Source organism: Sciurus carolinensis, chromosome 10, assembly GCF_902686445.1.
Source record: "Sciurus carolinensis chromosome 10, mSciCar1.2, whole genome shotgun sequence".
In the NCBI taxonomy this organism is placed as follows: Eukaryota; Metazoa; Chordata; class Mammalia; order Rodentia; family Sciuridae; genus Sciurus; species Sciurus carolinensis.
In genome coordinates, this window is record NC_062222.1 from 127,947,196 (window position 1) to 127,963,880 (window position 16,685).

The 16,685-nt window shown below is 48.4% G+C and overlaps 1 protein-coding gene across 1 annotated transcript in view; it reads left to right on the plus strand.

Moving 5' to 3' along the window:
• The window catches only part of Fam184b (family with sequence similarity 184 member B), a 109,630-nt gene extending 93,541 nt beyond the window's left edge, over positions 1-16,089 (plus strand). The window contains 8 exon segments of the mRNA XM_047567465.1: positions 4,068-4,221; positions 5,449-5,612; positions 6,660-6,832; positions 9,072-9,218; positions 10,933-11,050; positions 12,201-12,305; positions 13,211-13,410; positions 14,948-16,089. Of these exon segments, the coding sequence (XP_047423421.1) occupies positions 4,068-4,221; positions 5,449-5,612; positions 6,660-6,832; positions 9,072-9,218; positions 10,933-11,050; positions 12,201-12,305; positions 13,211-13,410; positions 14,948-15,041 (1,155 nt within the window). The 3' untranslated portion in view covers positions 15,042-16,089.
• The last annotated feature ends 596 nt before the right edge of the window (positions 16,090-16,685 follow it).

Sequence of the window (16,685 nt, forward strand, 5' to 3'; positions counted from 1 at the left end):
AGTGCCTTTTATTCATTATCTCCCGCACCCACCATACTCACACAAGGTCACTATTATCCCATTACCTTTCCCACACGAGGGAAGAGGCCCAGAGAGATTCACTAACTTGCTGAAGGTCACATAGTAGCAAGGGGCAAGGCAGGACTCAGATTGGGTCCCTTAGACTTCTTGTGCAGCTTTCTCCTAACTGCATGCATCCCTGACAGAGAGGATCAACTTGCTCTCCCGACTTGAACAATGTCTTGAATGACCGCCCGCTGGGAACTTGGGTCAGGCCAGCAGCTAAGGGAGGGAGGGAGGGGAGCTCCCCACTGAGAAAGAGCAGCATCAAGAGCTCCCCAAGGCTGGGGAAGCTGCGGGTGATGGTCAGCCAGATAACGGTTGAATCTGGTTCGCCCTCTGGGCACATTTCATCTAGCACCTTCCACCAGTGACCTCCTGGTGTGGCTTAAACATAACTTTCTCAGGAGACATTCCCTCCCTGTCACGTGGAGGGTATCCACCAGTGACCAGAGAAGAGGGAATGAAAGGAGCAGAGACGCAGGGGATCCTGCAGGGTAGGAGGAGGCTGTCTGGAGCTGGCTATGCCCGGAAAGTGCGGCAGTGCACACTGAGCAAGGAAGAGGACCCAGGGCCCCGAGAGACGTCTCCAGAGGAAAACAACATGGCTCCTCTGAGAGGTTTGACCATGTGGAAAACTGTACTGAAAGCGCTTCACTTTTCAAGTTTTAGAAGCAATGAGAGGCTTAGCCAAATATCAAACACTAACTAAGCAAATTTTTAAAAATGCAGCAGTTATTAACACGAGGAAAAAGTTGTACAGGCAAAATTTTAATCATAATAGCTTATTTAAGCTCAGCAGTAAATGATACTTATATACAATAATGAAAATATGGAGTCCATTTCAATATATTCACAAAGTGATGTAACCATGAGAGATGAAAGGAGTAGACTATATATCTCAAATCACCAGCTACCACAATGGGAAGACAAGTCATAATCTCAAAACAATCCAGACAGAGCAGAATGGAGATACTATGTTTTCAATGGTAGTAAATACCAGGAGAAACTACCAGGAGTGGAGACAGCTTCCTCTTGAGAACAGGATGGGTTGGGGAGCCAGGAGCCTGCTTCTTTTCCTTTCTTTTAATACCTTCTGGTTCTTTATAATATGTGTCTGTATTGCCCTGATAAAAAAGTAAAAACAAGCTTAAAAAAAAAAAAGAAACGAGATAATGCACTGAACTGGCTCACATTTTACCAGGTACTCAAAGAAAAAAGTCCCTCGCTTCTTACTTGTCTAAGTCTTTTCCCAATTGGTTTGCAATTGAGAAGAACAGTCTGGCCAATGAGACCCTCCAGGTCTGTCAGCTGTAGCTGGCCTTCCCGTTTGTCAGGACTTTTCCCCTCCCCTCAGGGTTGCAGACCCCAGACCCCCACAGAGGCAGAGGAAGCCTGAGACTTTGCTACCTGTGAGGGAGGAGCTCCAGAGATTCTGGGGGATGGATGAAGAAGGGTCTGAGGCCCAGCCAGGGGAGAGGAAGAGGGTACTCTGCTCATCAAGGGCTCCAAGTCCAGGTGCTTAGAGACTCTAGAAACAGATTCAGGGGATCTTCATTGCTGGCTCCCGTCTGCATAGGAATGGTTCCAAAATGAGACCAAGGAGGTTAAGTGCTGATTCTGACTGGAAGGAGCAGATATCCAGGTATGGCTAAGAGCTCAGTTTTTAAAATATCCACCCTTGCTACTTATTGATTTATTCTACAGATACTTATTGATCCACTGTTGTGAGCTACCACGGTGCTAAGCTTGGGAGGTACCAGATGATTGACACTCTGTCCTCCTGGTACTCAGCTCCAAGGGGACAGGCAGCCACTGAAACAGGTAGCTGTAATTTAGTGGGCCAGAGCCATGAGACAGTTGTCTAAAGTACTTTGGGAGCACAGGGAAAGGAGACTTTACACAGTATGGGACATGGAGAGACAGGGTGGAATTGGGACCCTTAGGAAGCCCCAGAATGACCACAGTCAGAGCAGAATAAACTTCCCATAGAGACCAGAGAATTCACCAAGGAGTGTCCGATGTGATGTAAAGTCTGGGTGCAACCCTGTGTGGTCCTCGCTGCCAGGGGCTTCTCCACCAGACAGTGGGCAGCTGACCCTACAGACAGACATGGTCACAGGGTTAGAGTTTGCCTCCCTCTTTTACAACCCTGTGCTCAGACTTCTCCATTCCCACTTCGCTGGACATGAAAACCACCAACTGGCTTCCTCTGAGCCTTGCCGCAGGTGCCAGTGCCAGGAGAGGGAGGTCACATTGGAAAGTGGAGGCGTTTCTTCTTCTCATTAGATAAACTTGCCACTGAAAGGCGGAATTCCTTGGAGTAGGACCACTTCCCTGCCGCTGCTGGGGAGGAAGAGACAGAGCCTGGGAGGGCAGGCGCTAAGTTCCCGCTGGGCGCAGTGGCTGGCTTGGCTGGAAGGTGGCTGAGTCTCCCTCAACCAGAGACTCATTGTGTTTGGTGAAGTCCCATTTCTCATTGTTCCTGGTGGTGACAGGGTTGTGGAAAGGGTCTGAGCCCTGGACTCTGCCACCCAGGGGTCACACCCCTACTGCCTTGGCAGGTCCTTTACTTTCTAAGTCCATTTCTTCCTTTATGAAAAGGGGGTGGGGTTAAAACTCCTGCATCTTTTCTGTGTGACTTAAGGAAAGCCAAGTCATCTCTAATAGCCTCGGCTTTCTATCTAAAAGTGTGGGCTGTGTTTTAACTGGAACTCTCTTGATTGCAAAAAGAATAAACTAGCAGACACTATTAATTTCTTGTTGCTACTGTAACAAATTACCACAAACTTGGGACTTAACACAAAACAAACTTGTTACCTGACAGTCCTCAGGGACAAATTTGAAATCAAGGTATTGGCAGGCTGAGTTCCTTCTATATGCTCTAGGGAGAGTCTGGGTCTTGACCTTTTCCAGCTCCCAGAGGCCACCTACCTTCCTTGGCTCCTGGCCTCCTCCTGTGTCAACAAAGCCTGTAGTACAGCATCTTCACATCTCTTTCCCTCTCTCTCTTCAATTCCACCAGCAAATCTCCAGCCAACTCTCCTGTATCCCTCTTATAATGATTTTGTGATTGAGGCCCACCAGATAATTTGGAATAATCTCTTTTCACGATCCTTAACCTAATCACATCTGTCAAGTTTCTTTTACCATGTAATGTAACATATTTAGTTTCCAGAGATTCAGACATGAACATCTTAGTGGTCATTTTTGTACCTATCACAGAAACCCACAGGTGCCTCTCCCCCTCATACTGGGGAAGATAGAGATTGCTTACTGTTTTTGTCAACTTTTGCACTGCTGTGACCAAAAGACCTGAATAAAACAACTTAAAGGAGGGAAAGTTTATGTGGGGCTCACAGTTCAGAGGTCTCAGTCCATAAATGGCTAATTCCATTGCTCTGGGCCCAAGGTGTACAGAGATAGTATATCATGGCAGAAGGGACCAGCACAGGAAAACTGCTTGCTCATGGTGGGGTAAGGAAGCAGAGAGAGGGAGAAAGGAGGGGAAAGGGTCACAGAAGTTGTACCCTCCCAGGGCACACCTCCAGTGACCCACCTCCTCCAGCCATACCCCACCTGCCTACGGTTACCAGCCAGGCAGTCCATTGGATCTAAGTTGGACTGATTAGGTTACAGTTCTCATAATCTAACCATTTCACCTCTGATTACTCCTGCGTTAACAGGAGGTCTTGGAGACACCTCGCATCCACACCATAATACTTCAGTGCTTCAATCTGTAACCACTCAGTCAGTGTCTGTGTCTCTTTGTCTTATTCCCTTTCTCCTCCATCTCCTAACACTAAATTCTCAGTGAAAGAATTCTGATTGCCCCTGTCCTGGGAGCACATGTCTTCTCTGGTCCAACAGCTGTGGATGGGGGTGAGTTCACATGGTACAAAATGGCCAGTCCATTGCTCGAGCATCCCCTGTAGCCTAACAAGCCCTCCACAAGCAAGCAACGAATGCCCAGCTTCATACCTCCTTCCTCCTGCTCCTGCCCACAGGCCACAGAGGAGCGCCTGAAGAAGGAATCCTGCCACAGCCTCCAGATCCAGCACCAGGCACACCGGCTGGAGCTCCAGGCCTTAGAGGAAAAGGCCAGGCAAGAGCTGCAAGAGGAGCGTGAGAGAATGCAGGCACAGCAGGCCCTGATGCTAGGTACACCCCTGCTAGGCCTGCCAGCGCCCGAAACCAGTGGCAAGCCCGGGCCCAGGGGCCTGAAGGACAGAGCAACACCCTGCTCTGCCTTCAACAGCTCTGTGAACTAGGGTGGATCACCCTGAGCCTCATTTTCCTATTCTATAAAATAGAGTCATTATGTGGATTAAATGAAATATTAAATATAAAGTATCTAGCCTATAAGAGGAGCCTGGGGAATATAAAGATTGATATCATTATTAATATCGAATGTAAGATGGCTGAGCCTTCCCAGGGTATTATGGGATTGCCTCAGCCTCTCGCTGAGGGTTCATGCAAATGGGGAGCTCAGGCCTCCAGCCTCCACTTTGGTCTTCCTTGGTCTGCTCTCACAGTGTCCCCAACGTGAAATTCAGCCCTTCTTCTGTTTCCACCTCAGAAACACTCTCACAAGCACTCTGACAGTTAATGGAGGCGTAAAGAACTCCGGAGCCAGTGCCAGGCTTGAAGGCCAGCCTCGATACCCAGGTGGCCTGTCGGCTGCGTGCTTCAGCCTGCTGTTGTGAAATGAAGATAACAGCAGCCTTGTCGGGCTGTAGGGAGGATTCACAGGAGTGCATTTCTCCTGGTTTTGGCCCAGATCCTATTGGGATGACACACCATCTCCCGTCTCCATGATCCAGCCAAGACCCCAGGTCCAGGGGAAGGAGAACCTGCAAATGCTTTGTCTCAAGAGTTGACATAAACTTCAAGATTTTCAACATGAGACCCTTGAGCCCAGAGGAAGTCCCCGGGTCATTTGATAATTCCTTGTTCTTCCCTTGGCTTCCTGACGTGCGCTGAAACCAACTGCTGCCTCAGGATTAGGCCCTGGGCTCAGGTCATCCCGCAGTGGCCAAGCAGGTGGTTCAGAGTTAAGAACGATCTCCACTCCACCACCTATCTGTGTGGCTCTGGGCAACTTACCCTCTGATGTTCATCATAAAATGGAGCCAGGATGAGTAGGGGTGGGGGAATAATATGCAGCAGATAAGATGGTTGTGGGGCTTAAATGAGAACAGTTTCAAAGGGTCTACAGCACATTTATTGCTCGATACGTGCTACTCCTGTTTCTGTTATCTTAGAATTAAGTTCAGGGGACTTGACCTGAAGCCCTCGGCAGCTACCCACTCCACCCCACCCCAAAGACTGTCCCTGCAGGACAGACTTCAGCCATGACCATGACCTTCTGCTGTCTTCTCTCTGCAGAATCCCTCAGACAGGAGCTGTCAGAACAGCGTGCTCTCTGCTCCGAGCACCAGAAGGAGCTGGAGGCGCTGCAGGCCGAGCTGAAGGCTCTGGGCAGCTTGGGCAGACGGCAGGCTACTGGCCCATGTCTAGCAGACAGCACGGACCATGCCATCGTCTCAGAGGTCAGTGCCCCTGCCCCCACCATACCCCACCCACCCCACTCTGCCCCCCTGGAGCAGAATTAGGGCCACAGCTGCCGCCCATGGAGAATAGGCTCTGCCTGAAATGGCAGGACCCTTCTCCTCCCCGGGTCTGGAGGATACTTGGTGGGCTGGCAGGCTTTCAGCTTTGAAAAGCAAAAGATGGTTCTTAAGTGCTGCACATTATTTGTAATTCAGATACAGTGGCATCTCAGGGTATGGTGCCAGACACCTCCCGTCCCAGACACCTAGTCTGAGTCAACTCCTTGGCATGTGCAGGAGAATTTCTCAGAACACCTCCCTAGACAGACTCCCTGTCTAGACCTCCATGTTTCCATCAAGGTCCAACTTTCTGGCTGGACCTTGCCCATCGGCCCCTTCGGCATGTCCTTAAACTCCTGTTCCAGCCAGGTAGCACAGTGATCTCCTAACGGTGCAGGCCCCTCTCCTACAGCCCATTGCTATGCTTTGGGTATTTGGGTAAAAGCCCAGAACTACTTTGTAAAAAGCTTTCAGTGGCTCCCACTGGGATAAGCTCCAAATGCACTGGCTACGACCTGCGTCTCCAGCCGTGTGCGTGTGAATTGCAGCCGGCCACGCCTGCTCCCTCTTCTGTCCAGCTTGCCCCCAGGTGGCGGGTGGGGTGGGGGAGCTTCCCCTCATACCCAGACCCCTCCACCCTGCAGCTCCTGGGGCACTTCCGTGGCACTGGGATGCACTGCGGTTCCTGTTCGGCCCTCAGGCGGTACCGTGTAGGCGGGGCTCCAGGGCCTCCAGGTCCAGGGCATGGCCAAGGCAAGCAGCCTGGCACAGGTGAAGAGCCCTGCTTGTTCGGACGCGAGCTACATCGTGGCTCGTCTGTTCTGTTAAACTCCCGGCGGGCCGGACCCGGCCAGCTCCAACGTGGAAATTCAGGCTCCTGGGCGGGGCACACGCGGGCCTCCATCCTCGCTGCAGCGCAGCTGTCCTGTGGTGCCTCGTCCTCCCCTGCACTCCCTGAACGCGCCGGTCCTGTGTGCGCTCTCCTAGGATGCGGGCGGCACGGGCCCGGCCGGATCCCCGCGGGGCGTGGCCGAGCAGGGGCAGAGCGAGGGCTGCGGGCTGCGGGAGGAGAACGCGCAGCTCCGGGACGCCTTGCTGCGGCTGCGCGCCGAGGCCGAGCAGCACCAGCAGGAGGCGCTGCAGCTCCGCGAGCAGCACAGGTAGGTCAGAGCCCGGCTCAGCTGCCCCTCCGCTGGGGCTCCCTGAGCCTGAGAGGGAAAATGTCCCCGCCCTCCAAAAATACTCCTTAATACGCTAACACTTCAGGGATGTTACTCCTTTGACCCGTGCAGGGTACTGGTGTCCTGGGAATCCTAGATCTCCAAGTAGGATTTGGCCCGATAGGAGAGGGAACCCTGTGTCCCTGAAAATCATGGAATTCATCAGACCTTGAATCGGACCTAGAAGACCGCAAAAGTGTCCTCAGCTCAGGCCTTTGGAGACAGCCTGGTGGATAGTTCAGATAGTGCTGAGCACCCTTAACTGGCTGTGTGATGTTGATGAGTCAGCTGATCTCTCCCAGGCTGGGTGGTCTGTAAAATGGGGGACCAGGGTAGGTGGCAGTGAGGTGTGTGCAGGAGGCTTGCACTGCGTTGGTTCATTGTGGAGGTTAGTAACTGATCAGTCCTGAATTTCTCCCTCTCCCTGTTGGAAAGTTTTTATTTACTTATTTATTTTTGTGGTGCTGGGGATTGAACCCAGGGCCTTGTGCTTGCAAGGCAAGCACTCTACCAACTGAGCTATCTCCCCAGCCCTCTGTTGGAAAGTTTTTAATACAAATTCAATTTCTTTAATAGGACTTTTAACAGGACTATTTAGTTTCTTTTAGAATGAGCGTTAGCAGTTTATAGCTTTCAAAAAAGGGGTAGAGCACTTTCCTAGCAGGCACAAGGTCCTGGGCTGAACATCTGGCACTGAAAAAAAAAATCTCCCAGAACCTTTGTTGAACATATATTACTGGGTTCTATCCCTAGCATTTCTGACTCATTGGGGCTGGAGTATAATCAGTTAGGTTTTCGTTACCAAAGGAGCTGCTGCTGCAGTCACCAAGTCCATCTTGAGTACCACTGTATGAGTCCTTCCTTTCCCTCTTCATGCAGCAAACAGACAGGTGAGGAAATTTTCAGAGGTCCTGGAGTTCCTCAGGACAAGGGATGAATCCCCTTCTCCAGGCAGAAGCACTGGCTGAGATTAACCAAGGAAGAGTGTCCTGTAGCCCCAGGTAGCTCTGGGTACATGGGTTCTCAGGCAAAGATGCCCCCAAGAAAGCGCTGTCAAAACACCCACTGTGGCCCCACCCCAGCTGCAGCAGAGCTGAGGAAGGGCCCGGCCCGTAATCTGGATATGGAAAGAAGCCCAAGGTACTCTAATGCCCCGTGGGGAGGGAAGTTGCCACCAGAAGGCTGTCACTCTGAGTCCTCAGCTCACAGGTGTGCGGAGCAGGGTTCCCACCAGGCTCCCATGGCTGTGAAGTAACTCAGGTCCCAACTGGACTGTGGTTCTGAGACCTTCCTCCCAAGTGAACAGCAGACCTGAGGCTCATCTGAGGGATGGCCATGAGCCCACCTGGCCAAGGTGGGACACCTTAGATTCAGATAGTGCCTCACCAAATGACCCTGGGCAGGTCCCCAGAATAAGGAGACTGGCCCAGGGTTGGGACTCCTAGCCAGTTTGGGTATAGCTCCCTTTGAGTGAGGAAAACAAGGGTTCTTCTTCTGGGAATAAAAACAATTGCATGAAAATTGACGTGTCCTTTATGAGGGTGAATGACCCCTAGGGCTCACCTGTGGACTTTAATACTCCACCTCTAGTTGTAGGCAAATGATAGCTAACGGCTGAACATGTACTTTGTGATTTCCTGTTCTAGACACATATTAGTGCAATTCCTCCTTGCAATAACCCTATAAGGTAGGTGCCACTGTCACCTCCATTTAGCAGAAGAGGACACAGAGCAGGAGTAGCTTGCTTGAGGTCACACAGCTGGTGGTAGAGGGGACCATGGACGTAGGCAGCCTGGCCCCACATGCTGCTCCGACTTCATCTCACAACCTGGACTGCAGATCTCCCAGGTCTCAGAGTCCTAGTGCCCTGTGACTCCAATAGGGAATCGAGCACCAGGTCCCCCTCGCTGCTCCAAGTGAGGGGAATGTTTTCCGGGGCTCTCCTCCAGGTCTGTTCCCCTTTCCTCTGAAGCCTGCCTCTGGCTCAGGTTCTCCTTCATGGATGCCAGAGTGGGAGAGTGCTGAGAGGGGCCCCTGCTCTCCTCATGGGTGTTCTGATCTTAGATTCATAACCTCCGCCAACCCAGGGTCTCCCCAAACCATCCCTCTCAGTGGAGCGGGGAGGGGCTGGACGTCCCCGGAGCCTGAGCGGGCCTGGCTGTGCTTCTGTCTACCCCAGGATGCTGGAGGAGGACCAGCAGGCCCAGAGGGCCAGGGAAGTGGAGGTGCTTCGCCAGGAGCACAGGAAGGAGATGCAAGCCATGGTGGCTGACTTCAGTGGAGCCCAGGCCCGGCTCCAGGCCAGGCTGGCTGCCCTGGAAGCGGAGTAAGAGAGACCCTGGGCCCCAGGTCGGGAGACACAGCAGATGTGCCATTTATGAAGTGGGCCAACTCATCCTGGAGTCCCTAGATTTTCCTGGATTTTTCCTTCCAGAAAGCCCCAGTTCCTGGCAGTTGAGGATGGTGGCCCTTCATTTTACGAGGCTGCAGGGCACGGTTATCTGTGACCATGAGCACTGTCTCATGGGCCTGGTTTACCCCTTACATTTAGAAAAAAATCAGAAGGACCTGGGCTACCTTTCTTTGAGCATTCGCCCTTTTCTAACACACATCATCTCATTTAATGTTCATGACAGTCCTTGAACAGTTCATAACATCTCAGTGCTCACAACAGGGAGAAAGTGTTTTCTGACAGATAAGAAAAGCACGGTCCTTGTGCTTTTATTCATTTATTCATTCAACAAATATTTGTTAAGGGCCTACTGTGTGCTGTGCCCAATTTTAAGCTCGAGTTGTAAGAGGGACAAAAAGACCATGCTTTCATGGTGCTAATAAGTTCTAGATGGGGATTTGAACAAGAAATAGGTAAATATGTAATTGCATAGCAGGTAGTGAAAGTACTAGAAGGCAGTATCAGGGTATAGAGTGACAAGGAGCATCTGAGAGCCAGACGGAAGGAGCAGCACATACAAAGGCCCCAGGGCCTGTCGCACAACTGGGAAGTCAGAAGGCTCATGTGGGTGAATGGAGTGAGGGTGAGTGGTAGGAAGTGAGTGGCTGGCAGAGATCCTGCCCTCGGCAGGAAGAAGCCTGGGTGTGTACAGTGCCCAGGGAAGCCACTCCAGGACTTTGGGCAGGAGTGACAAATGACATGTCTGATTTACCTTTTAAGAGCATCACTTCTCGTTGCTGAGAGCAGAGGCTGGGGTATGGGGTGATTAACAGACCATTTGGGAGGCCATTACTGTAATATAGGTACAGGTAGGTGAAACCATTGGCCCAGGATTGCACGGCACCCAGTGAACAGTGCATCTGTCTGACCCTTAGTCCGCACTCTTAGAGACTGGTCTCCACTGCCTCCAACGCAGAATGAATCATCCGAAAGCGGCAGTAAGAGGTTTTTCCAGCCACCATCTAATGGGCGCGTGCCATGTGCATTGAATCCTCACAACCACCCCACTTCCTGACCCATTTAAAGGGAAAGGAACAGGCCCACGGGTGACACGCTATGCTCAAGGTAACACAAGTAGGAAAAAGCAGCACAGGATTAGAGCCCAGGCCATCTCATCCCAAAGCCCTGGGCCTCCTGGGCCCTTGCTGCCCCAACCTCCCCCTTCCCTCACCATGGGGGACTTCTAGACTGCCTCCTGCTTCACCTGTCTGCCAGCAGATGGCACCAGAGCCATGTTGGCATCTGGGGGACCTGCTGGCCTTCCACGGGGTGGGGGCATTTTCCTGCCCAGGCCTCTTGCCCCAGCTACATCCCAGCCTCCTGAAGCCTGGCTGACTGCAGCACCTGTGTGCACACTCAGATTCCTGGTTCCTTGGCCCAGCAGCCCTGGGAGAACTGATGGGGGGCAGACTGGGAGCGGGGTCCTGGGTTCCACACCCAACTAAGAGTGGCCTGCACCAGCCTCTGCTGCTGTCCTGCCTTGGCTGGCTAGACTCGGCACAGGCCATCCCTCTGGTGTCCACGGGGCCTCCCTCCTTCCTGTTGAGTAATCACTTTGTAAGGGGGACTAACTGCCTGCCTTGGACAGACTGAAAGACGCCGGAGAGAAGCCAGGGAAGGGAGCGTCCAGGCCTGAGGACCTGCAGCTCATAGGCCGTTTGCAGACCCGCCTCAAGGAGAGAGAGGAGATCATCAAGCAGCTCACGGTGAGGCTGCCCGAGCAGGACAGACGCAGCAGGGTCCTGCCCACATACCTTGCTGCGGGAGCAGCCCCCACTGTGCCTGCCCTTTCTCTGGGTGCCTAAAATCTTGCCGTACAAAGAATCCTTCCTTAAAAAGAATTACTCACTTTAAAGAATTAGTAGAGAAAAACAGGAGGCACAGAAAAACCATTCTACTTCTAATGGCTTTGTTTCATGTTGAATATTGGTTCAGGTTTTTGTTGTTGTTTTTTTTTAACCTAGAGAATGAGAAAAATCTAGAATGGCCTGCCCCTGAATTTTTGTAGAACCAGAATTTTTATTATTGATCTTCCTGTTGTAAAAATGAACACCTATATCCTAATTGGCAAAACCATTCCCTTGATCCCTTGAAGATAAGTTATTTCCAACTTCCTCTGATTCTGTATCCTAAAGCCACCAAGGCCTGATGGTCATTTCTTGAGATGCCCCTTCCCTTCATTTACTCCTGGTCATCCGCCTCATTTCTGTCTCCTCCAACTTTGACCACTGACTGAAGATTAGATTATATTGATAAGAAATTATGACTCATTTGCTGAGTGTGAGATATTGTGGTTATGATTTTCTTAAAGAAAAAGAGTCCTTAATCTCTGAAATACATATTGAAGTTTTTACAGATGAAATTAAATGACTGGAATTTGCTATAATAATAATATAGCTGGAGAGAAAACAGTAGGTGATGACATACCTAATAATCCAGCATGGCCCATTATAGTTACAACTGCTTAAGTGGGAGATGGATCTTATTTACCCTCTTTACTTTTGTGTATACATCTATGATACAAATGTGAAACAAAAGGTAGTGAGGGAAGGAGGTGAGATCTCGTGTGCACTCAAGAGTATTCTTTCTTTGCATTTATCATTAACTTTCTACATTAGATTCTTAATTTCAAATGCTTAGAATACTTGCATGGCATAAATCTGCCCTTTCCTTTTCCAAAGGACCCTGGAAAAAAAAGGCATTCCCAAAGCTCCCATGGCTGGAAGCTCGACTGCCCGCATGCCCTCCTTCCCTGGCCTTGCCTTCTGCGTTCTGCCCTCCCTGACGTCTTCTTTCAGCTCAGGCCCAGTGCTGTGTGCTTAGGTTCATTTAGACTTGGATGTACTGATTTTCCAGGAAGAGAGAAGATTTCACTATGCAGCATTCCCCAGCGCGATGTCCCATCGGAATCGGTCCTTTTCTTTCAATCCTCACCCAGGGTATTTGACACCTTCCATGAAGGTAAGTTGGTTCTACTGGTTTTGCCGAAGCAGCTGTTGATTTCTTCCTCCTAAAGGAAACTCCAGCTAGTTGATGTCACTGGCCTGGTATACACTGAGGAACAGGCATTGACAAAAAGGCCCACAGGAAATGGTCCACAGTACTAACAAACAGCCTTTACATCTGGCTTGGGAAGATGAGATGTGGCTTTTATTTCCCATGGGCCTTTGTATTCTTCAAATTTTCTACAGTAAATATTATAACAGCCCTATCTGGGTTATGGGAGACAGGGTATCATAGCAGGAATTTTCCACTTTATTTCTTTATGATATTTTTGGAATATACAATGATGAGCCTATTCACATCCAAGTCTCAATATCCTAACACCTCTAAGGAATTAGTATTTTTTTTTTATAGCTCACAGAACAAAACACCCAAATTGACCTGAACGGATCTCATTTATGATTTTTAATAATATCCCGTTAGTGTGACAAAATGTTAAGTTTCACTGCAGAGATACTAATACATTTTGAGTCCAGGGTGGGTCCAGCTAATGGTGAGGGTGGTACACAATCTCTAAACTCTTAAAAAAAAAAAAAAAAAAAAAATTACCAAGTCTTCTCCAGAAGTTTTGAAAAGAAAATTGACTTGTGTTTTTTAAAATATAAGAGTGGAGAAAAAGGATTTAAAGGGCTAGAAATGTAGCTCAGTGGCAAAGCACCTGCCTAGCATGTTTGAGGCCGAGTTTCATCTCCAGAACTGCAAAAATAAATAATAATAAAATAATATTTAAAAGTAACATGTGAGTATATCATGAAAGTTGCTGCCTCTTTCTTGTGATCACTTTGGTTGGGTGGGCCTTCTTTACCTTTACAATGAAGTCTTTTGTGGGAGGCACTAATAGAGCTTTCCTCTACTACAAACAGAAGAAGAGGATAGAGGAGGTGCCCAGCCGAGTGGTCAGCGTGCCAAACCTTGCCTCCTATGCCAAGAACTTCCTCAGTGGGGACCTGGGCTCCAGACTCAACGCGCCTCCGCTGACCAAGTCACCCAGCTTGGACCCAAGCCCCAGCTGCAGTCGGCCTTACAAACCTACCCAGTCTCTAGATGCTAAGACTGCCACAAGGTAGGGCTGCAGAGGCCATCATTCCATTTCTCCATGGACGGGCCGGCGGGGGCAGGAGGACTGTGGCATTAGAATCGTTTCAGGCACCTGCTGAATACTCCGTATTTGGGCAAATATAAAGAGTAGCAAAACCAGCCCTGCCTTGCAGAAATAACAATTTAGTCTAACAGGAAGATTATGTAAGAGAGGGGAATTATATCATTCTTTGGAAGGGGTACTATTTCTAGTATCAAATCCCGGAAGGCCTTTTTTAATGGAATTAATTAGCCGAGAACTTTGGTGGAATCAACTGGCTGAGAACTTTGGTGTGGGTTACATAGAGGGTGGACTGTCCTCACCTGGCCTTGAGGTCTGTACGCAAAATCTGGTCCTCATTTTTCTTAGCTGTGTTGCCTTGGCCAGTCACTTGACCTCTCTGGTTCCCTGTATTCCCACCTTGAAAGTGAAAATCATACCCACCTCATCAGACTGATGTGAGACCAAAGGAATTAACCCATAGAACATGTTTAGCATAAGACCTGGCACAAAAGGGTTCAGTACAGTTTCACTATTATTAAGGCTATTTCCCAAGATTTATTGTATTATTTTAGAATTTTAAGGTTTCTAAATCTGTGAGTTTGGTTGACTGTGCATAATGATCAGATGCCACTGCCTTATCTTCCCTTGCTTCCTGTTTTTCTCAGAGATTTGTGATTTTCCTGTGTTTACTAATTCTCCTTCCTTTCCAGTATTCCATTCAGAGGGCACATATTTTAAATTCTGAGCTTAAAGTTTGCATTTCAGAAAGAGTCCCATCTAAAATGTTCTGTCCCAGAGGCCCTGCCTGCCTGCCTGCTGCCCCAGGGATGAGAACTTTGTGAGTGTGCAGCTGGAAGGAGCCCCTTGCTTTCCTTGTATGGGTCCAGCCCGTTTCCCAGCTGTGGCAACTCAGGCCCAGAACTCCCAAACACCCCTCTGTTAACAGCCAGAGCCAGCCCCTGACTCGGACCATGGGTTTTTCCTAGTCAATATGCACTTGTTTAAAGCTATTCTGTTGTTTTACATGAAGCTTCACAAAGGCACACAGAGACTGGTCTGCCAGGTATACGGGGGCTTGTCGCCTACTGTTTCTCCTTTTCAATCCAGTAGGCTAATTTCAAGGCCTCACCTAGAGGTTAGAATACACTAGACAGCTGGTAGTATCCACAATGTTCTGCTGACCTATTTTATAGTTTTTAAAATTAAACTTACCTAATTTGTACCTGAATTAAAATAATAAAAGTTACAAAATATATGCCTCATTAGTATAATAATAACCACTAGCTCTTAAAGGAAACAATGGAGCAGCAAACAATGGAGAACCTTCTGTTTTCAAAACAGGAACTGGACTTTTCCTCCCCACCCCATTCCTTACACCTGTTTCCAGCCATGAAGAGCTGGTCTCCAGCTGGAATCTTCCAAGTAAAGAAAGAGTTCTTTTCTTGGAAAGGTAATGGGGCATTCCATTGTCTACTGAATAATTTTCAAAATCACAGAAGAAACTTTTGTTTGTTTTTAGGTCACAAGATGGTGAAACAGCCCAAGCCAAAGAAGCCCAGCAGAAACAGGGCTCCCCACACCAGGAGTGGTTTACCAAGTACTTCTCCTTCTAAACTCTTGCCTTGAGATACCTCACAGAGAGGATGTTAGGAAACCACTTAAAACATCTGAAGGAATGAACTACACCCAACCAACCAAACCAACACTTCATACTGTTTCATTGCGACACCAGTTCATTAAAAATCTTGATATTAAAGATAAGTCAAACCAATGTTATTAAGAAGCACTCACAGGAAACATGTTATTTATGTTCCAGTGACCTATACCACTGTATTTCCAGTGTCTGTGACATTGTACTCCACTTTGTGGGCTAGCTGACTTTGTGATTTCGTGGTCTACTTTAAAACTGGTTTCATTTTTCCTGATGCTAGTCATTTCCACTTGAAAAGTTTTCTATGTAAAATAATATAATTCCAAAATACATATCCAACCTCATTAGGAAGAGGACTAAAATAAAGTTCAAAATAAACAGGAAAGTCAGTTACAAAAAACCCACCTATTTGGAATGGACTGCAGCATGCTATGTTGCATGTTCTGATTTCCTAGGTCTAGGACAGGCAGCAGATTACAGAGGGGTTACACCTACCTCAAAAGGGGCTTTACAAGATTAAACAATGAGTGACGGTAACCATCACAAATTGGAATTTTCTGTAACTGTGCCTCGCCCCGTCATACATCTGTTTCAATGAATGTCATGTCAACTTGTTATTTTGGAAAGTTTCTAGACCGCCTGCTCTCTGAAGTCAAAGATCTACGGAACCCCTGGTCTTTGGGTTTGGGACATTTGCCTCATGAGGGGTTACTGCCCATTGCATGAACTCACAGTAGATCAAAGGGCACTGGGAATGGCTGCTCACGGTGCTGACCTTGCTCAGTCCACATGCACTGTCTTACCCTGGGACAGAGCAATGTGACTTGACAAGACTCAATACAACATTTAGTGGGCAAAATATTTTCTCAATCCTTTGGTGCTGGCCCAGTAAGTGGCCCATAAACAATGTTCACTCTATGCACTGTCAAACCCTTGCTCTTTGAATAAAACTTCAAACGACTGGACAATAAGAATGGTTGTGACTGGTATTGCTTTACTTAGAAAGGGAAAATTAGATGAAAACAGAGTTGGAAATAGGAAATTCACTTTAAGCTCAGTCGGAGCATCTACAAATAAAAAGTGGCCAGTGACACTTGATACATGTCAATTTGAGAGAAATGCAAGTAAAACAAATCAAGAAGCCAGTAAGATTTTGTTGTGGTGCTGCAATGCTGGGGATTGAACCCAGGGATTCACTCATGCTGCCAGGGAAGTGCTCTGGTATTGAGCTCAGCATGTAGCTCAGTGGTATAGCACACACTTAACATGTGCAAAGCCCTGGGTTCAAAAAATGAGATTTTGGATTTTTTTGCATTGTGGAACACTTGCATGTACATGAGATTTTGGGAATGGGACCCAAGTCTAAACATGAAATTCACTTATGTTTCATACACATCTTAAAACAAGCTGCAGGGTAATTTTATATAATATTTTTAGTGCACCTGCATTTTGACTACCACTTGTCAGGTGTGGAATTTTCCACTTGCAATGTCATGTCAGTGCACAAAGACTTTTGGATTAGGGACACACAGCCTGTCTCACATGAGTATAAAGTTCCAACAAATGAATTTTGGGAAAACAACATTCAGATCTTGGCCACAAGCAC